The following is a 26,550-nucleotide window of genomic DNA, read 5'->3' as shown; positions in this document are numbered from 1 at the left end:
GGAATGGCAGGAGAGTAGTTAGGTCATGCTGAGAAGACTGGGCGTCCTCCGACAAAGCAGGGAACTTGACGGGTTCTGAACAGGCCAGTAACCTGGTCAGATGTGCCTTATAATGGGCTCATTCAGGCCGCTGAGTGGAGAACAGGTTGGTCCCTAGGAAGAGGAGGAAGTACATAGAGAGAGCAGTGCGACCTAAGCCATGGGACAGAGGAGCTAGGGGAGGGAGGGAAAGAAGTGGACCGAAGTGAGAGATCGTCTGAAGGGAGACTCTACAGAAGGATAAATAATAACTCCATTTTAATGGTATAATGGTTTTCCCTTGGGGGATAAAGCTGGCAATTGAATTTAATGGCTTCTGACGTTTTACTTTGTTCTGTAGCAGTGGAAGGAAAGTTCTTTCAAGTACTTCCTCCTAATGCCTCCTAAGTCCACCCTCTCAGCCTGCACCTAATGGCCCTTCTTTAGGTGGCTCCATTCTAACCTAACTTCATGCCATAGCCTCACTTTCAAGTTGTATCGCAGGATCCCCCCATACTGGAAACACTCCCTATGCCTCCCCCCCCCAGGGCCTTCAGGATGCAATACCAACGTTTTAACAGTGGGCTCATCAAAAGCCTTTCACAGGTCCCACCCTACTGCCTGCTCCTCCCCACAGGCCCTCCCCCCACATTGTTCCTGTGTTTTGTCCACACTAATCTGTGTAGTTGAATGCTTCCAGAATGTACTCGTATTCTTGGGCTCCCTGCCTCTGCACATGCTGTTCCCTCTGCACATGCTGTTCCCTCTGCTTTCCCTCATTTCTTCACCTGCTTAATTCTTCTTCATCCTACATCTAAACCCAGCCCTTATGTCATGGAGAACCTCCTTGAGCCCCACCTCAGAGTGAGAGGTCTACCCTGTGTTTGCACAGCCCTCTGCCCTTACCCCAGGTGGTCATTCGTGCCCATCTCATCTCTGAACCCCCAGAAACGAACACAATGCCTAAAACAAAGTAGGTGAACAATAAATGTTTGACTCGATGAATGATGGAATGAATAAATGAATGCATGAGAGGATAAGCAAGACATAAGTTTTGAGTTCTAAGTTAATTTCTAATAACTTTGTCTATAACATTTTAACTTCTTTCTGTTTTTCTTTTATTTCCTAGCACAGCTGAAGGTTTAACAAGAAAAAATATGTCAGATGTCAGTGGGTGGCAAACATTTTTACAAGCCCTTGGCTACTTCCTCAAAATGTTCTTTGGCTCAGCAGCGCTCGGCACTCTCACTGGCTTAATCTCTGCATTAATATCCTTTTCATATGATGAACACACATGGCTGAGAAGATTGTTCTTAATTCCATCCATCTCTAGCCATTTTCTCCAGTTCCTTAAGGGGGCCAATTTTAATCTAAGATTGTGTTTGATGGAGAATTTTTATGCTTAGTTTTGATTTGAGGAGCACTTTAATTTAAACTCAAGGATTTTAAAATTTAACGTGAAATTTAGGATGTCACTTTTCAAAACTTAAAAAAACACACTGTTGGATATCAGATCTGATTTGGGGGCTTTTTAGTTCCCAAAGTATGATAACTGCATTCAGATGATTTTCATTTTCCGCTGTCTCACTTTTCACATTCAAAATTGGAAATTAATTTCCTTTGAAAATGTCAAATTGAGAAAATCTGAAAGGGTTTATCTGCAAGGACCAGAAAAGAGCCTTTCAGAGTGAGCTCCATCTAAGTAATTTGCACTGATTTTCTTACTTAACAACCCATAAGCTTTCCCAGCCAGAAAAGGAAAGAGGCTTGTTAAGGCCGATGACACTTTCATTGCTGTAGAAAATTTGTCACGTTCATAACAGAAATAGGCACCAGGCCATTTCTGTGTGAGCCTAAGCCTGTGTCTCAGGGAGATGGCCACCTGGCCCTCCTCCACGAGCAGTGTGTTTAACAGATGGCCCGAAAAGCCTCTTTTGCTTGTGACAGGCATGTTTGTCCACCATGCTGTTGAATTCTCCCTTCTATTCCTTTGTCCAGAAGTCTAAAGGCTCTGCTGAGTTGGTTGACAGCTTCTCATATTGTACCAATAAACAGAATGGAAAAGAAGAGAAAACTTCTCCCAGTTCAATATTTTCCTCCATATTTATCTTTCTCTTAAAAGGGGCAGGGGGAGCATCTTCTGTGATGAAGCCAAGTACGTGGGTGCCATGAGCTCCAGCACAGGCATGTGAACAACATTTGAATATCTAGAAGACTCTCCTCTTACAGGGGCATAAATTTAGAAATCTCCAGGAATAGGAAAGAAGGCCTTTCAGTGGGGCATTGGACCCCAGAGTTCTGGAAAGCCCATTGGTTAATCTCATCGGATGTCGCAGTGGGAGGTAAAAGAGTGACAAGGCCTGGAAGGGACCTGGCAATAGGGGCTGGCCGCAGCTTTGCCCTCCACCGCCCTGGCACACGCCCAGCCCTCCACGTCAGCATTTTTGTGAGTTGACTTAGATTGATTTTAATTTTCCCCACCATTTGTCTCAGGAATTTACATTTCTTCATTTTGTCAGATTCCCTTTCTTCAAACAACAGTCTCCCTGCAAAGAAGAAAAATCCACGATGACAGATTTTCACTTGCTACTTTGGGATGTTCCAAAATCTTTTGTATCCATCATTTACTTTACATATTTACAAGGCAGCAGTTCTGTGACTTCTCTAGATCTCCCATCAACTGTCCCTTAATTCTTTTTCCTTGACAACTGTCATTTACGTGCTAAAGCATATTGACCTGAGGAAGACGCCTTCCTTGGAGTTCGGCATGATGATCATTTTTGCTTATCTTCCTTATGGGCTCGCGGAAGGAATCTCACTCTCTGGTAAGTGAAGCAGAGCATTGAAATGCTGGGTTGATGGCACGTTGTCCTGCCCATCATGTGAGAGAGCTCATGTCAGTGGGTCACTGTCAATCACAAGAGGCAGTCACAGCTCAGAAGAGCTTAAGCAAGGAAGGGAATCTGCTGGTTCCCTACGGAAACATCTGGATTTAGACCTGGCCCGATCCCGGGGCTTGGTGTTGTCACAGTCACATTTTTTCTTTGCCGACCAGCTTGTAGCAGAAATCACTTCCAGTATTGCCTCTTTCCCAGAACAAGGCCTCTGAAGGGCCTTCCCTCAAAGGACTGGGTCAGACCGCCAAGGACAGTTAATCCTCTGGCTCGTCTCTGGGCCCTGGAACCCATGGAGCTGTGTTCTGTCACTGTAGTTTTCCTTTTCTAGAACGTCACATAACTGAAATCATGTAGTACGTATGTCGTCTTATGTGTCTCCTTTCTGTAAGTGCTCATAACGTTCTTGAGAGACATCCATGTTTTTGCAGGTATCCATAGTTTATACATTCTTACTGTGCCACTTTTTTTCCATTCACCATTTGAAAGACATTGGGGGTTTTGTAGATTTGGGCTATGAATATTTGCACATATTTTCATTGATCTTGGATAAATACCTAGGAGTGAGGTTGCTGGGTCACGTGGTAAGTATATATTTTACTTTATTAGAAACTGCCAAGTGTTTTTCAAAGTGACTGGACCATTTTGGGTCCCCACCAGAATGTATGAGGGAATTCTGGCCGCTTCATATCCTCACCAACACTTATTTTAATTTTAAAAAGTGTAACCATTTTGATAGGTGTGTGGCAATTTGATTTTCATGTGCCTTGTTGTGGTTCTCTTTATATTCTGCTTGGGATTTGTCGAGCTTCTGGGGTTTATATAATATTATAGTTTATGTGAGTTTATAGTTTTCATCAAGTTCGGTAAATTTCTACCCGTTTCTTTAAATATTTTTTTCTGTTCTCCCTTCTCTTCTTCAGTTGGGACTCCAGTTATCTAAGTTATGATAGACAGGATGCTGTCATCCCATAATACACTTTGCCTTTTCTTTTTCCAATCTTTATTTTTTTCTCTATGCTTTATTTTGGCTAGTTTCTATTGTTGTGTCTTCACGTTCACTGATCTTTTCTTCTGCCATGCTCCAGGTCCTGTTAATTCCATCCAGTATGTTTTTCATTTTAGATATTGTGTTATTCATCAACAGAAGTTCCCTTTGGGTTGTTTTTATATCTTCCATGCCCCTCCTCATCATGTTCGTGGTTGTCTTTACCTTCTTAAGCATGTGGAACATCATTATAAAAGTTGTTTCAATGTCCTTTGTTTGCTAATTCCATCATCTCTGTCACTTCTACGTCCGTTTCTGTCAATTAATTTTCTTCTGTTTAGAAGTCATAACTTCCTGCTCTTTGCTTGCCTATTAATTTTTGATTGGATGCCAGTCATTGTGAACTTAATTATATTGTTGAGTACTAGATTTTATTACATTCGTCATAGAGTTCTGGATTTTCTTCTGCCATATATCTAAGTTTCCTGGAATCAGTTTCTTTTGAGGTTTCCCTTTATACTTTGTCAGGACAAGTCCAGAGTAGCACTTGGAACTAATGCACTGGCCTTCTGAGGGCTCTACCTCATGTCTCATGTATTACAAGGTCACTCCATTCTGGCCGGCAGGAATCAGACTATTCCCAGCCTTGTGTCCACTTTGGAAATTGCTCAGCCTGTTCCTTTTCTCTCCCCAGCCTCTTGGAATCTCCCCCATGTGTGTGTAGATCAATATCAGTCCAAGATTCAAGGGGACTCAATTGTAGCTCTCCGAAGCTCTCTTTCTGTGCAGCTCCTTTCCGGTATTCTAACTGCTTTGGCCTCCCCCAGCTCTCATCTGTCTCCTCTTCTCAGCAAGACTGAGTCTGGGGTTCCCTTCCCTGAGCCTCAGCCTCAGCCTGAAAACTGCATCCAAGCAGTGAGGTGGGCCAGGGTCTGGAGCAAGAGTGGTTATCTTATTTGTCTCCCTTCTATCAGAATCATAGTTCTACCCTGCCTAGCTCCCAACATCAGATGACAGTTTTGTTTCATATCTTTTATCAGGTTCTCTAGTTGTTCATGGCAGGACAGCAATTTGTGTAGCAATTATTTCTTCATGGGCAAATGGAAGTCCCCGGTGGTTTGGTTTTGTTTTTCCCTTTCTTGCGCCTCCCCCTCCCACACACACACACTCCGGTTCAAGCCATTGTTTCTCAGTGTAGTTGTGTAGGACACAGCTCCCTGGCCCATGCTGGTATTATGAGCCTTGTGCTCCCCCCGGCTGAGGCAGTCGGTCACCAGTCGTGGGTCAGCCACTCACAGCAGCTCTCGCCGGCTGCCGGCCACTCACACTGGCTGCCGGCCCCTCATGCTGTCTGCCGGCCGCTCATGGCATCATACGGTAGCCCACGGCAGCACACAGCAGCTAACGGCAGCTCACGCCAACTCCGGCTGCTCACGGCAGCCCAGCTGCAGGGAGAGCTGTTGTTCACAGTCTTAGCTGTGGAGGGTACAGCTCACTGGCCCATGTGGGAATCGAACCTGCAACCTCAGCATTAGGAGGACGACACTCCAACCACCTGAGCCACCAGGCCAGCCCCCTGGTGGTTTTTAATGACTCTGTTGAACAGAATTCTTCCCACAGATCACTTTCTGGAATCACATGTGGGTACTCCGTAAACAGATCTTGCCAAAGAGGAAGTGGAGAGGACTCTGGCCATTTTCACTGGAGAAATCTTTGTAAACATCAGTTTTGTTTGTTTTTAATCCCTAGCCAGTTCTCTTGGATAATTCCATCCCGGTGTCTGCCATCAAGTCCCCTCCCTTATCTTTCTTGAATTTGGGCACTTACAGAAACATTACCTGTGAGTCATTCGGCTCCAGCCTCGCTATTTTTACCTCTGTTTTTCTAAATTGTTCCCCACCAATTTGAGCTGAACACTGAGTACCTGGTGGCAAAGATAGATGTTGTACATCCATTTGGAACTTGTGGTTAAAACATGGGAGTATTTTACTCGTCTTTTCTTCAGAGGCAATGTTTTCTGTTTATAAGGGTTTCGTTTCCTGAGGGACCTCAGCCGTTCGTGCCAGTGAGGCCAAAACCAGCCCATGCCGGCCAAGAACACACGATCCAGCTCTGGTTGATGAGCTCAGCTCTGCCCACACTTGACCTTTGGGGTATCTGTCACTCAGCAATTTCAGAGAAGGGTAGGGTGGCCCTAGTGTGTGGTGAGGACCCTCCAAATCCTACCGTAAGAATATAAACAGGAACGGGAATACTTTGGCTCTCTCCTCTTTCCCTCTGTGCTCTGCTTTTCCTGACTGTCACAAGGACCGATAGTGAGAGGCACCTGTGACCAGCAAGCAGGACACTCTCTCCCTGTGAATCATTGACGTAACTCGTGTATTTAGAACACGGTGGCTGAGGACACCGGACAGACCTGGATTTGAATGCCAGCTGCCCCTCGCATTAGCTGAGTAACCGCAGACAGTGGACTTAACCCCTCTGGGCGTCCACTGAGCACCACCTCCTCGTGATGAAAGTGCCTCCCTAAGGCAAGGATGAAAGGGAGCAGCTCAAGTGAGAGTCCTGACAGAGGCCTCAGGGGGTCATTACTGGGGTGACCATACGTTTCCCCTTTCTGTCCCAACATGATAAATTAATAACACCCCCTTTCACTCACAGAAGTGTCCTGGTTTCAACAGCAAATTAAATAGTCTCCCTAATTATTACTCAGAAGCGTTAGCTATTCTCAGAAACTTTGTCCTAATTCTATCAATGTTAACTTTTTCTGTTGTTCACTCAGTGAGCCAGTTTTGAGGGCTCCTTTTGCCCTCTGACTCTAAAGAGTCAAAGATGGATGGACCCTCTCCGCCTTGCCAGCTGAGCCAACTCTGGACTGAGGGAGGGGCATTGGGGCACAGCGACACTCTGTCAAGAAGAGTCACAGAGCATGGAACTTCTGGGGTTCAAGGATAAATTTGCAAAATTGATGAGGACATAATACCTTCTGTAAAATGTTGAGAACAGGTTGGCCAAAGATAGAATGTATTGTGCAGCACTGCCGGTGAGAGAAAAACTGGAAGCATCTAAATGTTCATCAGTAATGGGGAAAGATGAAGGAAGTTTGGGGTCCATTCTCACTGTGGAACACTATGCAGCCCCTTAAGAAATGAATTTGACCTATTTGTACTGCCATGGGAAGAACTCCCAAGATACATTGTTAAGTTTTAAGAAAGTTGAAAACCCACTCATTCATCCATTCAGTAAATATTTATTAAATGCCCACCCTGTGCTGAGAACTGTCCTTGGCATCTGGGCTATAGGAGTAAACAAGACAAGGTCAGGTTCCTGACTGAAGAAGAAAGACAATAAGCAAGTAAGGAAACATACCAGAATCTCAGGTAGTGAAAAGTGACATGAAGAAAAGAAATCAGAGTAACAAGGTAGAGAGTGGCATAGGGGCAGAAGCATCACGAGATAGGGTGTCAGAAGTTCTCTTGGAAGAGGTGGCACTTAGCCAAGACCTTTGTGGTGAGCAGGAGCCAGTGTGGGAGGATCGGGGAGTGGGGTATCTGGCAGTGGGAACAGCAGGTGCTGAGGGTCCCAGGGAGGCATGAGGGAGCTTGGCACACTCCAGAAGAGCAGGAAGACCCTGTGGGGGGGGAGAGGGTAGACATCCCGTCCCACAGGACTGTGTAGGTCCAGAAGGAGTTGGAATTCTGTGATGTGTGCAAAGGCAAGTGTTGGAGGCCTTTAAAAAAATCGCTGTGCTGGTATGATATGCCATAGATCTAATATGATCCTGTTTATTACTTTTTCAAGATAGCCAAACTTCATAATGGCATAGGAACAGAACTGACGATTGCACATTGAACTGTTAATGGTCAATAGTAGTTACCTCTGGGCAGGCAGCGGGAATAGAGACTCTCAGGTTTTACTCTATACCTGTGAGTCTAGATGCTTAGCAAAATGTGTTTATTATTGGGTAATTGGCAAAGAAAACTGACTATGGTTTGACTCAGCCTTCAAGAAGTACATTTGACCCACAGTAAGATACAATACAGTGGAATTTGTACCGGGAGTCTCTTTACACATCTGCCTTCCAGACCTGAATCCCTTACTCCTTTATTACGTTTAAAACCATGGACTTAACAGAGACTAGAAACCTCCCTTTCTTCTCTTCTTTACTCCCTTCCTTCCTTCCTTCCTTCCTTCCTTCCTTCCTTCCTTCCTTCCTTCCTTCCTTCCTTCCTTCAGACTGACCGTTTTGGTGCACTCTTATCTGCTTCCTTAAATGACTTTTCCTTCTAAAAGAAGTAAATAAATGTGTCAGAAGTTCTTCCTTACAGGGCACTTTTATCTCTAGCAGTGAGCCTGTTTGCACCGTTTATCCCGTTAGTGTTTTTACAGCCTGTGTGGGTGGCAGCTGCTGTGGCTGAGGGGGGTCTGGGTGGTGGAGAAGTCACCTTTGCTTAGGGAGGGCACATAGGCAAACACTTGAGCTGTCCCTCGGGCTTCTGCACCCACTGCTGACCTTGATTCTTTCCTTTAGCACCCAGAATTCGAGAGATGCCCAGAACCCAGACTAGCCCAGGCCAAAAGTGGTGGCTGGCTCTCCACTCTTGCACTAACCAGAGGCCCACTTTCATCTGGTCTGTTCAGTGCCCAGATTGGGCTTGTTTATCTGTACAAAAATTTTGGAATGTTTGAATTAGTTGCCATTATTAAATTCAGCCCCCAGATGGGGTTTGTTTATACAGAAAATGTCTTAAACATTTGATTCAGTTGCCATCATTCAAAGTCAGGAGATTTCCCATAAGAAACAGATATCTGGCGTCTCTCAAAAAACCCAAAGGAAGACTGGTCAGCACACGGCCCCATGCACAGGGCTGACGGCAGCCCTTTGTAGGTGGGCCTGTACCTTCTTCACCCACGTGCTGCTCACCGACTTCCTGTTTTCTGGCCCCTGAAGAGTTTGAGTTTCCTATCCCTGGCCTTAGTGCACCAAACGAACTGGCCAGCCAACCCCCCCCCTCCACCGCCCCCCACCCTGGGCCTGGCCCCTTGGAAGAGCCTGAGGCAGGAAAGGTCCTTGGAGGCTGGCACTGGGTTCTATCTGATGTTCAGTCCTGAAGGGATTTCCGTATTCCATCTGACTTCCCAGAGCCTGGCTTTCTGGAGCAGTTATTTAATGTCAGGACTCCCTGGGCTGTGACAGCCGTCTCTGTGGGCAGGACAGCCACGTGGGTGGAAGGCTGTTCATGTCACAACTTAAAACTGGCTCCAGCTCCTCTGGGGCACCATTTACTTCCAGCTAACAACTCCAGAGTCTCAGCTTTCCAGTGAATTGATAACTCTTCTCACCGCAGGCTAGTGAAACAAAGTCCTTTGAAAGCCCAGAAGCCAGCAACTTTCAGCCTGTGTGCTAAAGATCAACTCCATAAAAATGGAGGTGTCGTTCCGTGCCCTCCTTCTCCAGTCTCCACTGACTCCAGACCCAGGTTCTGGGGTCTCCCCTGCTGTTTCATTGCTTTGGCTTCTGATGGCGTCAGTGCGGTGCCTGCCGGTCACCTGCAGGAACAGACTGAGAAAAGCACCAGAGGTTTGAGTGTCATGTGGGGTTTGCATCTAGCAGAGCAGTGATGCTGAACCACGCTCGAGCTCCAGTCTTCTCAGTTTACTTCTACTTTACTCCGCAGGAGCAAGTAAAGAAGTCTCCTGCCTGCTCCTTCCCTTCTCCCGTCTTGTCTGGTGCGGCTTGTGGGCAGCATTCCTGGAATGTCCCCGTTGAGCCTCCTTTGTAGGGAAAAAGGAAACAGCAAAGGAATTTGCTATTTCCTAAGAGGGCTAGGAGCTAAAAGGTCCCAGCTACTGCTATCACTCAGGCCAGGCAGGCAGCACAAAGGGTAGGATTTTCTTATATCCTGTAGGATATTATTTATACAGCAAGCTTAGTGTTGAAATGTCTCCGATGCAATTCTATGATTTTCACCCTTTTATAAATGGAAAGTTTGCCAGTAATCCCTGTTTCTCCAAAGTGGCAGAAACAAGGTAAAATTTCGCTTGTAAAGTTTGACTTGCAGTTCATATATTTTGGCAGCTTATTTGATGACTCTGTAAAAATCTCAGCTTCCTTACATGAAATAGAGACCCCAGACGGGGGCACTGAGAGGAAACCCACGTAAAGTGTTTTGGGAGTGATTGGGGCAGTGGACAAACATTGAGACACAAATCTCAGTAAACAACAAGTTTCAGACTCTCATGGAGAGCTTTAAAAAAAAAAGACATTACCTTTTTTTAATAACATCTCTCTATATACGAGTAAGAGTAATTCACAGTGATTATAGGGAAATTCAAAATTAAGGAAAAGTATAAAAAAAATCAAAATCCACCCAGATTCTTACGCTCCCTTTTGCCCCAGTTGTGGCTTAGCTGCCCCCCTATATCCATGGGTGACAGTGACAGCCCACAACTGTCCTGTGATGGGCACTTCACATGGCATATCTTCATTACCCTCCTAACAGTTCCATGAGCGGAACTATTAATTCCACTGTACAGATGAGAAAACTGAGGCTTGAAGAGGGGAGGAGACTTGGCCCAAGGTCAGCCAGAGAGAAGGGGCCCTTTAGCATCTCTCTGCACCGTCTGGGAAGCCTCAGGTATTATTTTCTTCTCTGTTTTCTTTTCCTTTTTCTTAACACATCTACTACTATAGGCCCCAAGAACTCATAGGAAGTGGGCGATAGTATTTGTGTATCGTGTGGCAGGTGCTTTTCTGCTCTGATCATGTCTGGGCGCTTCGCCCTTTGTCCCTCTCCAGGCATCATGGCCATCCTGTTCTCAGGCATCGTGATGTCCCACTACACACACCATAACCTGTCCCCGGTCACCCAGATCCTCATGCAACAGACCCTCCGGACTGTGGCCTTCTTGTGCGGTGAGTTGTGCCTCTGTGTGGTCCGTGCAGGCCTACATTGGGCTGATCATTCTTCTTACCCTATTTGGGGAGTTGAAAGATTCCCTGGCTGAAGAGGCAGCAGAATTCCTCAGAGCCAGATACGGCATTCCCTTATCTTTTGTTTGTTTTCCAATTGGCTTTCCATAAAGTAAACCTCATCCCTAATGAATGGAACATTTGACGCCTACAATTTTAAAACCAAAAATAATGAGAACTACTAATTATGAACGTTTGAGACCGTGCATTTTAATGTGACATTAAAGTGACATTTCCAAAAATGTGTTCCTTGGAACTGAGACTGATGGGGGTTAGATGGAAAAAAGACTCCATAGTCAAAAAAGAGTTTGGGAAATCGTGGGTAAAGAACGCTTAACAAGTTTCTGAACTGCGAGACTTTTCAGCTAATGTACACTGTGAATTTCTGAGAGAAGAATATAGTTACAGAATTTCCGCAACTCGTCCACAAGGAGCACCTTTGTTCACATAACTGGGGAGCGTTCTGCATTGGAGGTGTTATTGTTGGACTGGGGTACACCAGGAAGGCTGTTCCTGAGCCCTTGTTCCTCCCACACTCGGATGTATTCACACGCCTCCTCCCTAATTTCTCCCTGGAGTGAAGGAAGCACCCTCACCCTGTCCGTTTGCACTGGTCCCCCAAGTGGCCGCGCCTGAGCTGTCATCCTCAGCATCTCCCTGGCATTTCGGAGGGGCTTGTCTCATTCTGAAGCCCGAGTCCCACACGGTCATGTCCTAGGAGGCAGGGGCAGGCCGTGCAGAGATTTCGTTCCTCGGATAAGGAGCTCAGGTGCCGAGACGTCAAATGACTCATCCAGAGTTTCATGGCCCAGAAGTGAGTCTGGAAGCCAGGTCTGTCTGCTTCTGGTCCAGGAGATATTTTTTTCCCAGCACCCCTCTCCAAAAGTCATGGCTAAAGACTGACCCTGACTCTCGCAATTAAATAAATGTAAAGCAAAGTATCCATCAAATTCTAGTTTGTACCCATCAAATTGGTAACTTGTGGCATGGGTGAATAGAAAACAGGTCCTGTTGATGGGCGTGTACGTTGATGCTACCTTTTTTGGAGAGACATTTGCAGCATCTGTCTGAATTTTAAAAGCACGTGCTCTTTGACCCACAATTCTACCATCAGGAATGTTGCTTGTACGCAGGGACTTTTGTTCTGGTGTGCAGTGTCAGAAATAGAAACAGTCAAATAACCATCGACAGAGGATTCATTGAATTAACCATGACATACCCATGTAATAGAATTTATGCTGCCAGAGAAAAGCATAACATAGATCTGAATGTGCTCTGAATAAGCTGATTTGGAAAGATCACAAAAATATTTATTGGGTCAGAAAAAAATTCAGAGGGTAGAGGGGTGAGTCTACTGTCCAGCTTGTGGACTGGTTTTAAAAATCATATACATTTGAAGAAAAAGCATTGCTGAAATGTTTTAAAACAGCCTCACTGTTTTATGATGTTCTACTATGTTAAAATCCAGTCTTTGTCTCCATGGTTAGTAGGCTCTTCTGGGGAGGGTAGTGGGCGGGGGGAACATCAGAGTTGAAGCAGGGAGCCTAGTACTAGAAACGTATAAGGTGCTTGTCCTTGGGATACACAAATGACTGCCTGTACAGTGAGGGCAAAGGTCAGACTCTCTGACTTGTGAAGTTGAGCGAAAAGTTGAAAATGTATCTCTTCCTGTAAATCCTGCAGGGTGGAAGCCGTCTTCTAAACCTGTGGCAGAGTTTAATAAGTGAAGTCAATCATTTGGCTTTGTCCGCTCCAGCAAGGAAGTTAACAAAGGGCCTTTTCACACTAGTCATGTGGCGTCTGCAGTCATTTGCTCTGAATTTTTGCCACTTTGCCACAGTGGGGATCCTTGCTAATCACGGTGTTCAGCAAATGGACTGATTCATATATTTGTCATCTTCCCTGGGTGGGAGAGCATTTACTTGCATAAGTATTTGACAGTTGACTCATTAAATTAGGAGATTTTGAATAGCAAGCACATATTGCTTGTGTGATAGAAAAGAATAAGAAAATCAAAGTATACAAGTTTCACCCACGTATTAGTTGCAGAATTTTCCAGAAAATAAGCAAAATGTCATATTGGATTCTGACTTATTTATGAACGTTCGCTTAATATTTTCATACCGTATTGGAAGAAAACAGTTGGGGCTATAATCCATTCTTTGGTTTGTTTCAGAAACATGTGTGTTTGCATTTCTTGGCCTGTCCATTTTTAGTTTCCCTCACAAGTTTGAAATTTCCTTTGTCATCTGGTGCATAGTAAGTATTTTCCTTGTTTTTTATTTAATTACTTATTTGTAGATCAATAACCACATGTCCTGGATTCACTTATGTAACTGTTAACTTTTTCAGAGTCAACAGCTACATAGACACTCTTCTGTTTAAAGTTTCTTTTGTTAAAAAATCACAAACATACAATAAAGGTAAGAGATGGAATTAAGTAAATGAATATTCCCGAAAAATAATTGTGCTTCTTAAATGGCCTTGAATGTTATGGTCCTCTTTTAAAAGTACAAGTTTTTTTTTGTTAAGTGGTAAAAACAGATTTCAGACTTAAATATGTAATTGAGCATAACCATGTGAAAACATTATGCGTGGAAAAAAGAAAATACATAAAGAAAACACAGCCAAATGTTGCTGGTGTGTTTAGAACTGGAGATAATTTCTTTTCTGTTTTCTGGGTAATTTATAAGGCATCTGCTTACTTCTTACTGCTTTTGCTTCAGATGTGTCCATTCATAGGCATGACCCTTGTACACTTGTTTAAAGTAAAGATGTCCAGGCCCCTATCTCCCCTGGAGATTGATCCAGGGGAGTCAGCCCAGGTGGTTCTTACCAGCAAGGTTTGGGAAACTGTTATAACTAGACTGGGGGTGGCCGTAGGAGACAAATTAAAATATACCTCTAAAAAAGGAAAATAAAAGAAAATCATTTGCAGTAGAATCAGATCCTCTTGGGGAATGGAGGGGGGTGGGGAAATGTTTATTTAAAAGAAAGGTCCAGCTCCCTCAGACACCTGATCAAAGTGACAGTTTTGGCATTTAGCCTGGTGTTTCCAGGTGACGCGTCTGTACTCCTCCCTATGCCCCTATTCCCCCAGTCGGAGCTCAGCTCCCATAGGCCCTCCTACTGGTTCATACTCCAATCCCTGATTTGATCTTTTTGTTGCCCTTTTAGACTTTAAGACACTTCAGAAATACACCTCATTGCTGTTGAAATCATAATTCACCGTCAGTTAACTGTTATTGCCAGCCCCACTTAGTAAAACACAGCTATCGAGTGAGAGGCAACTTTTTTTTTTAGCAGTCATCTACCATGTGCAAACCAGTGAGGCCTGCTGTTTGGCATATGGGGAAACTGAGGCACAGAGACGCTAAGGAACCCTTAGGAAAAAGGTGTTTCTCCTTGCAATCACGGTGCTTCCACCCCTCAGTCAGCAAGAGCATTGTGCTTTTGTCACTGTTCTGTGTGTTCCAGACTCAGGTTTCAGGACAAGAGGACAGCAGTAAGTCTTTTCAGAAAGTATAATAATCTTTAGTGTGGTCTCTGGGTAAAAGGGGCCACATTTGGTCACACCTGAAACGCAAGTGTAGGAATGAAGATTGGATTCCAGTGGGCTGGGAAGAAAGGGAAAATAAGAAGACGCCCTGGAGTGGGGCCTCGGTTTCCCCTGAGCAGGCTGGCCCTGCTGCTCTTCAGATGGACTACCCACTGAGACTAGCTCAGTGGTCAAGGGCATGGTCTTTGGGGACTTAACCAGGTTTGAGACTTGGTTCCAGCACTTTCTGCCTGGGTCAACTGGACCAGTTGACTTAACCTCTATGTCTCCTTTTCCTTGTCTCCAAAATGGAGACAGGAATACCTACTTCATAAGACCTGTGTAGGACTCTAATTTTAACAAGATAATGCATATAAAATGCTTAGCACACTGTCTGGCATATAAATGTTAGATGATTGGGAGCCGTTATTAAGTTGGCCATCCAAGGCACATCGTGCAAAGCACACTCAATTTGTGCTGGTTCAAAGGATAAACTTAGAGCCTACAGAACATACGTGTGTCTATAACCTTTTCAAGTTAGTTATGGTGAGAATTGAGATGGAAAAGAAAAAGAAAGTAAATTAATAAGTAGCTCTAAGTATCCACTTAGATAAGATTTAAACTTTACATAAAGCTGTATCCTGTTAAGAGCGACATGCCTGTGGAGCAGGTTAGGAACCATAAGCCACAGGAAGCGACTAGCCAGGCAGATGCGTGTGATCTGCTTTTAGGACCGACCTTCGCATTCCGTTTGCTCCAGGAGCAGCATTTCCGTGCCTGGACTGGCCCTCCTCAGACTTCTCTCCTTTCCCTGAGTGGGGCCCCCAAGGACAGGCAGGAACACCTTGTCTGTCCCTCCAGGACTGTGGGAAGGACGAGTGCAGGTCTGTCCCATCGTGGAGCACCTCTAGAGCAGTTGAGTGCCCTTAAATTAATCTCTGGGAACTTCTGCACAGCCTCTTGGCATTCAGTTTGTTCTGCTGTCATTACTAAAGCCATTGTTGATACCTTGTTAATCCTCTCTTTCTGACTACTGAGACGTAAGGTACAAAGCTTTATTCTCTCCCGGACACATAGAAAGCAGGCAGCGAGGGCCACACCCCAGCCAGGTTTCTGACTAGCGTGTTCTTCACACCCTTTATAACCAAGGGGAATGCTGCAGGTATAATGGGTGTGGTACAAAGTCTGTGTGAGCTTCCACAAGCTACAACTTGAAGAACCAGAGGTTTCCGTCTAAGACTGGATTTGTTGCTATTAACAGGTGCTTGTACTGTTTGGCAGAGCGGTGAACATTTTCCCTCTTTCCTACCTCCTGAATTTCTTCCGTGATCATAAAATCACACCGAAGATGATGTTCATTATGTGGTTCAGTGGTAAGTCCAGTCTTGAATGAACAGTGGAGGGAAGATACTGCTTACAAAGGCACGACACACTGTGCAGAGAGGGCATGTGGCTAGAGCCCTTGAAAACGAGCATGTCTCATCAGCCAAAAATAACACGGGCCCCATCTGACGGGCACCTTCGGTAATCCAGGCCCTGGGCAAGGCCGTAACAGACAGTCTCCCTCACCCCGGCACTATGAAATGGTGAGCAGAAGTGCACGTCTGCTCTACACACAGGGCGCTCAGGCTCAAGGGCTAAGCGCTTGCTTGGGATCCCGTGACCACAGGAGGCAGGGCTAGGAGTTGCCTCCTTCCATTCCCTCTTTTCCTCATACACAGGGCAGCCCAGGGCAAGATGCCCATGTGCAGCTCTCACCTGTGTGCTTTCTAGGCTGGTGTAATTGATAAACCATGGTTCCCCGAAAATAAGACCTAGCAGGACCATCAGCTCTATTGCGTCTTTTGGAGCAAAAATTAATATAAGACGCGATCTTATGTTAGATAAGACCTGATATTATATTATATTATATTATATTATATTATATTATATTATCTGGTCTTATATAAGACTCAGTCTTATATTATAGTAAAATAAGACCGGGTCTTATATTAATTTTTACTCCAAAAGACGCATTAGAGCTGATGGTCCGGCTAGGTCTTATTTTCAGGGAAACACTGTAGGGGCTCAAAATAAAGAAGGTTAAAGTCTAACCACCTTTGCACTACAGGCTCGATTTGGATACTTTTTTTCATTCATTCATACGTTCTGATAATTTATTTGAATATTTCACTTGCTGATTAATCATCTTCCTCTACTTTTTAAAGGATGGAAATGATTTCATTAATCTTTGGCTCCTAAAGAACTGGATCCTTAGGCCTCTTTAAATTTATTTTTGAGCAATCCAGTTTTTTCTGCTTTCTTATTTAAATATTATAATTAAAATATTTTCTGTGTGGGTTGGACTTTAGCAACATGCTTTAATTTATAAGCTGTTTTCTATCCAATAGCATATCTGTCAATTTCTCAGATTTTTTTTTCCAAAGACCTTGTTAAAAGATATACCTGCGTGTGAGAGAGATATGTATATATGTACGTATGTATATATAGTGACAGAAACTTTTTTTTCAATCTCTTTTTCCAGTGAGGAAAAAAAATTGTAAAGTAGTTGATCCAAGGTCTTGAAAATCTCAAAGAAAATCCAAGAAACACATCAGATATTTTATACAGTTATATGAGATATTTGGGGAGGGCGTCATGATAAGAAACCTCTATAGGGAAGTGGGGTGGTAGGAAGTGTTGGGGGAGTGAATTTTTAACAGTGAGGGCTGTTGGTCCCAGGCGTTCTCTCCCAGGCCATCCCGAGCCCTCTTTCCATTGATTTGCACCCTCTTTCCTAGGTCTTCAACCTGTCTACTGGTTCCTCCCATCATCATTTAAACAGTTGAAGAGTCTCCTCTTTCCCAGTAAAAAACCAACAACTTCAAAGTCCTGCCCCCACATCCTCTCCATCTGCTTCCCCTTCTCTTCCCGTTACGGCCAGACTTCTTTGAGTGGGCTGTCCTCACCCATTTTCTCCACTTTCCTAACTCCTGTCCACAGGGCTGGATTTGGCCTTGCCCAGGTCACCAGTGACCTCCTGCAGCCAGACCTGGTGGGCACTGGTCAGGCCTTGTCCCGCCCACCTCCTCAGCTTTCAGCTCCTTCCTCTCCCCGACTGGCCTTCTGACTCAGACCTTCTCCCCCACTTCCTGGCCCTCCGAAGCATGCCGCTGGTTTGCCTCCTTTCCCTTCAGGGGCTCCTCAGGCTCGCGTCCAGCTCCCTCTCCTTTACTGACCCATAAATATTGGCTTTCTCAGGACTCGGCCCAGACCCACTTCTGCTCACCCGTCAGGTGGCCTCGCTCCCTCTAGTCCCTGAACTCCCAACGCTGTTCCCTCTGACCCAGGTCTTTCCTCTGAGATCCAGACTCCGGTGTCTGAATCCTCCTTGGAGGTTGTGGAGACATTGCGATCTCATTGTCTAGGACTGAACTTCCTTGCTGCTCACCCTGCTGCTTTGCCAGCATGTGTATTATCACAGAGGTGTGACTCTTACTAAATGTTTGCTGTGTGCACACGCTGTTCTGTGCCACGGCGTTTCATCCCTGGGCCACCAACATGGCAAGCCTTGTTTCGCATCCCTCATAACCGGTTGAGCGTTTGAATTGAATCACTCACCCCAGCCTGGGAGGCCCAGGAGAACCCAGGAGCCAGAGCCCACGTCGGACCATTGCATGGCACAGCCTCCTAGGACACCCCACCCACTGAAGGCCTGGGCATCCTCCATGCCCTGCTCTCCCCTGGTCACCCCACTTTCTGCTGGCCCCTATGACCTGTTGCTGCCATTCCCCCACCTCTCTTAATTCTCTGCTGCCCTCCTCCCCACTGTGTCCCCATCTTTGGTCAGGACTGCTGAGCAGCTGGACCCCATCGTGCTGCGAGGCCCCCACCTCCATGTCTGGGTCAGATCCTGTCACTGTATGCCTTGCCCCACACTTCCTTCTTCCGGCACTTACCCCTCACAAATCCTTCTTGTTTGCTGTCCTCTCCCTACTGCTCTGGAAGCTCCTGTTTCCCATTATATGGCACCAGGCAAACCAGGAAGTGTTCTGGAAAGAAAGTGCTGTTTCTAGCTCAGCCCATGACCCTCTGGACAGCATGACAAGGACCAAAACAGGAAGTAAGGGAGAGGCCAGGATGCCATTCCCAGCAGCCTCTGGCCACCACCAGAGCAGCCCTGAGCCTGTCAGCGCTGCCAGGAGCTCCGCAGGGCGGGGCACTGGGCAAACTGCATTCTGTGCTGTGTCCTGTAGAGCCCTGCGGCCCTGGGAGGACACTTCATCCTCCCAATCTCGGTTCTTCATCTGCATGTTGTGGAGAGGGACAAGACCCGCTTTACAGGGTTTCCTGTGAGACCGAATGGGACTGTGCACACACAGCACTAGAACACGGAGGGCTCTCCCTGCACTAGCTGTCATCTCTCTAAAACGTGAGCGCTGCGCTTCACACATCCCCGCGCGGGTACACACACATACACGCACAGCGCTCCTTTACAACCTGTACAGGGCGCCCCATTTGATCTGCTCAAGCACCCCGGGAAGTGGGGACGGAGGTGAGCTTCTCTGCCGCCTGCTTTCCCACACCCCAGAGCCTCACAGGGTGAGTTCACGCTCTCCAGTGGGGTCTAAGCATGTTCGACTGGCCATTATGCCAGGCCGTCCCCAGGCCCCCAGAGAACGGTCCGAGATGCCGCTGCCCCTCCCCCTCCCTCCGTCTCTCACTCCCTTCGCTGTCCCCCCAGGCCTGCGGGGCGCCATCCCCTACGCGCTGAGCCTGCACCTGGACCTGGAGCCCATGGAGAAGCGGCAGCTCATAGGCACCACCACCATCGTCATCGTGCTTTTCACCATCCTGCTGCTGGGCGGCTGCACCATGCCCCTCATCCGCCTCATGGACATCGAGGACGCCAAGGCGCGGCGCCGGAACAAGAAGGACGTAAACCTCAGCAAGACAGAGAAGATGGTCAGTGCCCGAGGGCCCAGGGCGGGGCCGGGGGTTGTCCCCGCTGCCTGCCTGGAAATGGGGGATGAGACGCCATCGGGGCTGATCAGCACGGGCGCGCGCGCACGCGCAGGTCGTCCAGCCTGAGGGAGGTCGAACCCAAGTTCTGAAACGTGGCTCTTTGGGGAGGGTTGTCTGACAGCCTCGTGGCCTGGTGAAGCCACAGAGGCCATGCAGGGGGACCCTGAACCTGTATCGAGCTCACCCCGCAACGCTGCTCCCCTGCCCGTAACCAACCGCCCCATCAGGGCCTAGGACTGGAAGATTTCAAAATCACATCATTCCCGGATGTTTACTGAAAGCCCCTCCTATTGGGGCCTGAGTGGGGGCAGGTGCTTAGAGGGCTTTGAGGGCCATGAGAGAGGTGCCCCCCACCGAGGACGGTGAGGGCATGGTTGGAGACTGCAGGTACCCAGGGCTCAGCTGCAGGGGCCTGAGCCCTCATGTCTCTGCCTCCTCTGAGCCACCCTCCTGCCCCAGCAGTGCCCCTGCCAGTGGGCTGCCCCTCCCTGGTCCACGGTGGTCGTGTTTTCCCTGCCCTGTGCCCTCCCCCAGGCCCCATGTGCTGAGCCAGACTCTCTGACAGGAGCAGAGGCCGCCCTAGTCTCTCATTTCACCTTCCTGCACACACCCCCCTACACACACATTTCCAGAAATGCACATTTTTCTCGCTCCTTTATTCCAGACTGTCAGTAACTTTAATCAGTCATGGAAATCTTCAACCAGGGGACACGGAAAGGGGTCGTGCCCACTTCTCACACTGGAAAATGCAGGTCTGGGCAGACCTTGACCTCCAGGCTCTGTGCTGCTGGAAAGAGAACTTAGATGACCTCAGGCTGGGCTGGTTCAAATTTCCTCACTCAGGCAGCCCTTCTCCTTCTCCTCCCCACCCCCAACTTTCTTGTCTGTTTTAACGAAAGCTCTAGTATAGATTCTCAAACCTTTCAGTGGGTGTTCGAATCTGTGAAGGGCTCCAGGATACTACAGATCTGGGGTGGGGCTAGAATTTGCATTTCTAACAAGTTGCCAGGTGCTCATCTGGCAGCCACGCTTGTCGAACCAACCACGCTGGGCTCTCGTAGAACCAAGATGTTTGGTCAAAGGAAGAATAGCTGCTATTTAGGGAACGTTTGCTGTGACACAAGCACTGTACTTGCACCCTCCCTGGACTTTCTCAGATCGCCCTGATAATCTGCAGGAAGCAGAGGCTCTCGTTATCCCCATTTTGCAGATGAGAGCACTGAGGCACAGAGAAGCCAAACCACCCGGCTGAGGTCACGCAGACTCCAGAGCCTGTGCTCTTAACCGCTATAGTTACCATAAATGGTCCCCAAGGTGGGGCTTCTGGACCAGCCGTATCTCGGGAACTTGTTAGAAATGCAAGTCATCGAGCCCCATCCCAGACCTGAATCAGGAACTGTGTGAGTGGGCCCAGCGTTTTGTAGATTCACAAATCCTCCAAACCTGTGCCGCCCACAGGGGCTCCCAGGTGCAGGCAGCAGGAGCTGCTCTAGCAGAGCAACAAATGCTGCATTCGAGGCCCGTATGGCACTCTGTGCAGAGGCCTGGAGCTGGGCTGAGAAGACCCAGTGAACCTGAGACCTATTTGCCGTCCAGACCTGCCCTGCCAGGTGCAGTCATTCTCATCATTCCTCTGGAGTTCCCACTGGCATTGTGTCCATGTATTTGTCTCTACCCTCCCTTCCCCTGTCCCTGGCAGTGACCTGCATAGAAATGCAGGCAAAAACAACAACAAAAGGAGCCTCCTCGTTCAGCTTGCTGATAATGAGATGGCCTGCAACCGAAGCTCCCAATCCTTCGCCACATTAAAATCTGGAAGCTTACAAAGCAAGACCCAGCCCCAGCCCAGAACGTCCAATTTATTCACGATTCTGATATACTCATGGGTATCCATCATGTTTTTACAAACCTTCCTCCCTTATGGGTTCCCAGGAAGCGCTTTGCTGCCCACAGACACACTGCATGATTCCCAAGTGCAGCTGGGCGGAGGGGAAACACGTGGCCAGCAGCGAAGGGCTGCTAGGTAGGCTGGATGGTGTGCGGCCTTCCAGGAAGATGCCAGCCCAGCAGATGGACGAGCCTCCTCTGCCTTCCTTCCCCGCAGGGCCACACCGTGGAGTCGGAGCACTTGTCCGAGCTCACCGAGGAGGAATATGAAGCCCATTACATCAGGCGGCAGGACCTCAAAGGCTTCCTGTGGCTGGACGCCAAGTACCTGAACCCCTTCTTCACACGGCGGCTGACCCAGGAGGTGGGACGTGGGCCCGGCCCTGGCCAGGCGTCCCTTGCCTTCCTCCCTCCAGGCCTGCAGTGGCCAAGAGTGCGGTGGGCACAGAGAGGGCCCACGTGCTGTGTGGGGAGGGGCGGCCAGGCCTCCTGCTTCTGCTGGCTCTTTCCTTCCCAGGCCCACAGGCTGGCATCTGCTGTTTTTCCTTTGCTGCCAGATTTAGTGCTGGTTTAATAATAGACTTGTAAACAGTTTGCTTTTCCTGAATGATAGACTCGGGACATTGATCAGCTACTGAATCTGAGCTGAGGACTTTCAGACAGGGCAGGGCCTCAAGCAGTGGCCCAAGGCTCGGGCTCTTGTTCGCCCCTCCACTGCTGGCCCCTGGGGGACTGCGTGGGGCACCCTCATGGCCACCAGCTTGGGCCTGCTTTGCTGAAATCATCCTGCCCCATGCAGGCTTTCGGAGTGGGGGTGGGTTCTGCTGGCTGCTGCTACCCGCCCCCCTTGTTTCCGAGCCCGGTCCCTCCTTCGGCAGTCGCCATGCTGTCAGTATGCGAGCTCTTACTATGAGCCAGACGCTGCACCAAATGTTTTTCATAATTGCTTCAGTTCATTCTCCCAACAACCCTTGCAGCAGATGCAGCTGTTACCTCATTTGACAGCTGGGGAGGCTACCACCCAGAGAGATGAAGTGGCCTCCTGCCCCCTACCCATTTCTGAGTGACACCTGTTAGCCCCAGCCCCACAAAGAAGAATCCCAGTCCAGTCAGTCATTTACCCCCTTAAAGTTGCCTGCGGCCACGCCACCTGCCTCCCATCCCCCCACGAGGTACAGAGCAGCTCCCCACCCTTCCTCTCCCTGACCCTGACCCACTGACAGGCCTTGGTTGTGCCTTTGTCCCAGGACCTCCACCACGGACGCATCCAGATGAAAACCCTCACCAACAAGTGGTACGAGGAGGTGCGCCAGGGCCCCTCTGGCTCTGAGGACGATGAGCAGGAGCTGCTGTGACCCAGCAGGGCGCTGCCATCGGCCCCCCAGGACTCCCAGGACGACACCTGCAAGGGCCCCCAGGGCGTGTGCATTTGGCTGCTCTTCAGGGAAGAGGAAAGCAGGGTGAAGTCAAGGCCGTCTTCTTAATCTGGAACCTCCAGGCCCCGGGCCAGCTGGCTTCTTCTGAGACATGTCCCTCCCCCTCCTCACTGGCCAGACCTCTGCAGACTGGAGGGACCACCTGTCCAGGTAAATGTTTCCTTTCGCTTCTGCGGTCCAGGCAAAGTCACCTGTCCAGCCACGGTGCCTGACAGGAGAGCTCCTGCTGTGGAAGCTGTCGCGACTGGGTGTCCTGGGTGCTGGCTTGCAGTTTCTGCCATTCCCAGCCGCTGCCTTCATCGCGACCCCAGAAGCCACACGCCGAGGCCAGGCCCTTCCCTACTGGAATGGGTGTCTACCAGCAGGGCAAGGAGCCAGCTGCCATTTTCTCCTCATCATCAAGGTGCCTCCAGCCTCAGAAGCAGCCGTTCTAACCTGAGTGGCAGGCCCAGAAATCTGGAAAACCTCACACTAACCCCCTCTTGTGATGTTGCTTGCACACCCTGAGAAAGAAAAACTGAGTGACTTTTCTCTTCTTTACCTCTGATTGGCACCTCTCAGGCTGTCCCCCTGGGTGGCAGGCAGCTACTGCCCTTCTCTGGGAATACTGTGAATGTTTACACTGCTACTGACATGCGGGCACAGCCCCTTCTTTCCAGCCCCACGGGAAGCTGCCTCGCTGCGTCTTTTGGGTAAATGAGCCTATTCTGCAGAGTCAGAGCGCCCTCTGGAGGGGAAAACTAGAGGTACAGGGCTTATGCAGGCCAGCAATTGCTGTCTGAATTGTTTCCATTCATGCACTTGAACAAGTGGTGAGAGCCTAGCAGTCGCCTGCCTCTCCTTGGTTCCCTAATCTCTGCCCTTGTTTGTCCAGGTGCCCCTGTTCCTGGGCTCCGCGGGGGTCTGCCCACCATGTACGACTGATCAGCATTTCCTCTTGCCCAGTTCTCTACTATTTTGGGTCCCATTTGTCCCCCATGTCAGGGTCCCAGCTCACCCAAGTACTAAGGCAGGGGGCCAGAGACTGCCCCCTCCCCAGGTGTCTCTCTCTCTCTCTCTCACACACACACACACACACACACACACACACACACACACACACACACACTCCCTGCCCCTTCCCTGTGGGCCCAGCCCCTGGACCACCTTAGGCTGAGGAGCTGCCAATCATGTCCACATGGAAAGAGTTACTGCCTCACATCCACCCCCACCCGACCTTTAACAAGCTTTGTAGCTGCTTGCCTTTGCCCACCTGTAGGCTGTTGGCAATTCCCACGTGGCTCAGGGTGCCAGCTGGAGCTGGGGCTTGGCACTCTCTGGGTGGTTTCATTCATCGTGTGCATGTCCTCGGTTCTCCGTGAGGACCCTGGGCTGGCAGCAACGACGAGTCCATGTCTTCTGCCCAGAGCAGCGTGGCTCTGGATGTTGGGACCTTCCAGTGCCCTGCCCTGATCCCTTCCCTTCCCCAGAAGAGAACCTGTAAGGCAGGCAGGCAGGAAGCACGTGCTTTCTTTTACATGCATGAAAGTAAATTTGTACTTGACAGAACTCAAATAGGATCGTTTTTCTTTTTGTAACTTCCCACCCTAACTCCAAAATTTGAGCCAAACAGGACTCTTTCATTCCACCTGATATCCCCACTGGATGCGTAATTCCGGTCTCTATCATCTCCTATTCCCTTTTAGTGGAGAAGTAACAGACGTTCAAAGGCAGAGGGACCTTTGTCCACAGAAGGGGGCCAGGGGCGGGAAACTGAGACCAGATTCTTCTCTCATTCCCCAACTCACAAGTAATTTATTTTCTCTTCTAAAATTCAACGTCTGATCTCAGAGGTGGAAGTTGCATTGCGAACTTAAGAGCTTGCCAGAAAAAAAATTTTTTTGGCTATGAGTTCATAGAGTAAGCAATGAAAACAGGATCTTCTCGATTCAGACTGCCCCTTGTCATCAGGTTCCTCCTACCCTCCCACACTGAGCTGAGACCTGAGAATGACACTGTGACAGAGAAGCACCGGGAGGGTTTACTTACTAGAAGTTCCCCAAGGCTGGGCTCGCGCGCGGCTAAGGGACACCTTTCCTGGCCCGGGCCTGGATCTCCCCTGAGGCTCTTCCGCCCCCTGCTGGCTGAGTGAGGGTTTAGCCTGGGAGAGCCTTCCCACAGAAATGGGGTGACCCATGATCCTCAACACCATCGCCACAGGCAACAGCCCATACAGATCTGCTTTGCTGGTGGGTTTTTCAAATGTACTGTGTTTCTCCAAAAATAAGACCTCCCCGGACAATCAGCTCTAATGCGTCTTTTGGAGCAAACATTAATATAAGACCCGGTCTTATGTTAGATGAGATCTGGTCTTGTATTAAAATAAGACCAGGTCTTATGTTAATGTTTGCTCCAAAAGATGCATTAGAGCTGATTGTCCGGCTGGGTCTTATTTTCAGGGAAACACGGTATTTGCCTGAGAATAAAAAATTGCTGCTATCTTTACCATACCTAATAATTCTATTATTTAAGGCAATAGATGTCTCGATTTTTGTAAATCCAGCGTAACTATAACCTCTCACCTATTTATTGTCTGTTAGGTCTAGGCCACAGGACAGGAGAGCTGTAGCAGGTAGGGAAGGTACTTTAGAGGTGAAGTCTGAACTCAGTGAGCCTCTGCGGGAGCTGGCCGGTTAGCCAGTGAATACAGAAGATATACCTGTCTCGGGGAGCCGGGTGGCAGCAAGCCCCACACCCCAAGACTCCTGTAGCCCCTCCACAGTAGGCCCTACGATTCTGAACGTCTTCAAAGAAATCTCATGCTTTCTGCAGCCCTGTCGTAGGATCCCTGGGCATAACCATACCCTGGGCTTGGGGTGTGAGGCCACACAGGGAAAGAAGCTGGCTTTTCCTAGGTCTCCAGGGATCAGGTTTGGGCTGGCCTGGGCCAGGGCCAGGCAGAAGGTGGCTCAGTTCCCTCGTCATCGGGAACTCACTCAGCCCAGGGGCAGAACTGAACCCCTTCCACCCACAGGCCAGCCACCTCTTTTCACAGTGGGAATGCCAGCCAGGCCCTGGCAGTAGTGAGGCCAACGGGCAACCGTTGAGTAGCCCACGTCAGCCCAGGGAGGCCGATTTGCCTGCCGATGCCTTTGTGGGCAGTGGAATGCAGAAACATCGGTGAGTGGGGGTCCTCCTCTCCTTAGCACTTACGTCAAAGGTGCCATCAGCAAGCAGCCTGAGGTCTCAGTTCCACGTTCCCATGGTGCCCTCACATTTGGCACTGTCCTCAGCGGGGTGGCCACAGCCAGGATCCCACTTCTGCCTTCGTGGGAAGAGCGAGGGTGGGGCAGAGTGGTGGCCGGCTTCTCCTCAGCCAAGTCATGGCAGTCAGAGGTGCGTGTGGCCTTAGAACTGGTCCCTCATTCAAGTACCCAAGGAATTTTAGCCGCAATGATCTGCCATTGATTAGAACTTCAAATGCAAAGAGAGGTGCTCTGATCCTTCCCCCATCCCCTCTAGAATGCAGGCATGCTTGTCCTGCTGGCTAGTGAGTAGGAAACCACATCTGAAACGCTCCTGATACAGCAGCCAGAATCATTAAGAAGCTCTTCTACCAGGAACCCACTCTCCAAAGCCCCAGGCCATGTATCTGAAATGAAAACACCACAGTAAAGGCTTAAAGGGAATTAGTACCACACTCCCTTCCATTTAGGCTCCTGCCGTTTCTCACCCAGATGGAGTTAGATATTCAGGGACTTCCACTGTCACTGGCCATATGACAAAAGAAGGAAGACTTTCTAACTTACCCTGGTCCACGCTGTCCAGGCTGC

The 26,550-nt window shown here is 48.6% G+C and overlaps 1 protein-coding gene across 1 annotated transcript in view; it reads left to right on the top strand.

Annotated features, from left to right (window-relative positions):
• The window catches only part of SLC9A8 (solute carrier family 9 member A8), a 60,735-nt gene extending 36,446 nt beyond the window's left edge, over window positions 1–24,289 (top strand). The window contains exons 9-16 of the mRNA XM_081034359.1: window positions 1,148–1,286; window positions 2,738–2,843; window positions 10,700–10,816; window positions 13,050–13,132; window positions 15,673–15,784; window positions 19,135–19,355; window positions 21,520–21,666; window positions 22,550–24,289. Of these exons, the coding sequence (XP_080890485.1) occupies window positions 1,148–1,286; window positions 2,738–2,843; window positions 10,700–10,816; window positions 13,050–13,132; window positions 15,673–15,784; window positions 19,135–19,355; window positions 21,520–21,666; window positions 22,550–22,657 (1,033 nt within the window). The 3' untranslated portion in view covers window positions 22,658–24,289. The remainder of the gene's footprint in view (window positions 1–1,147; window positions 1,287–2,737; window positions 2,844–10,699; window positions 10,817–13,049; window positions 13,133–15,672; window positions 15,785–19,134; window positions 19,356–21,519; window positions 21,667–22,549) is intronic.
• Window positions 24,290–26,550: the final 2,261 nt, after the last annotated feature.

Source organism: Rhinolophus hipposideros, assembly GCF_964194185.1.
Source record: "Rhinolophus hipposideros genome assembly, chromosome: 22".
Taxonomy (NCBI): Eukaryota; Metazoa; Chordata; class Mammalia; order Chiroptera; family Rhinolophidae; genus Rhinolophus; species Rhinolophus hipposideros.
This window is presented reverse-complemented; position numbering and strand designations above follow the sequence as displayed.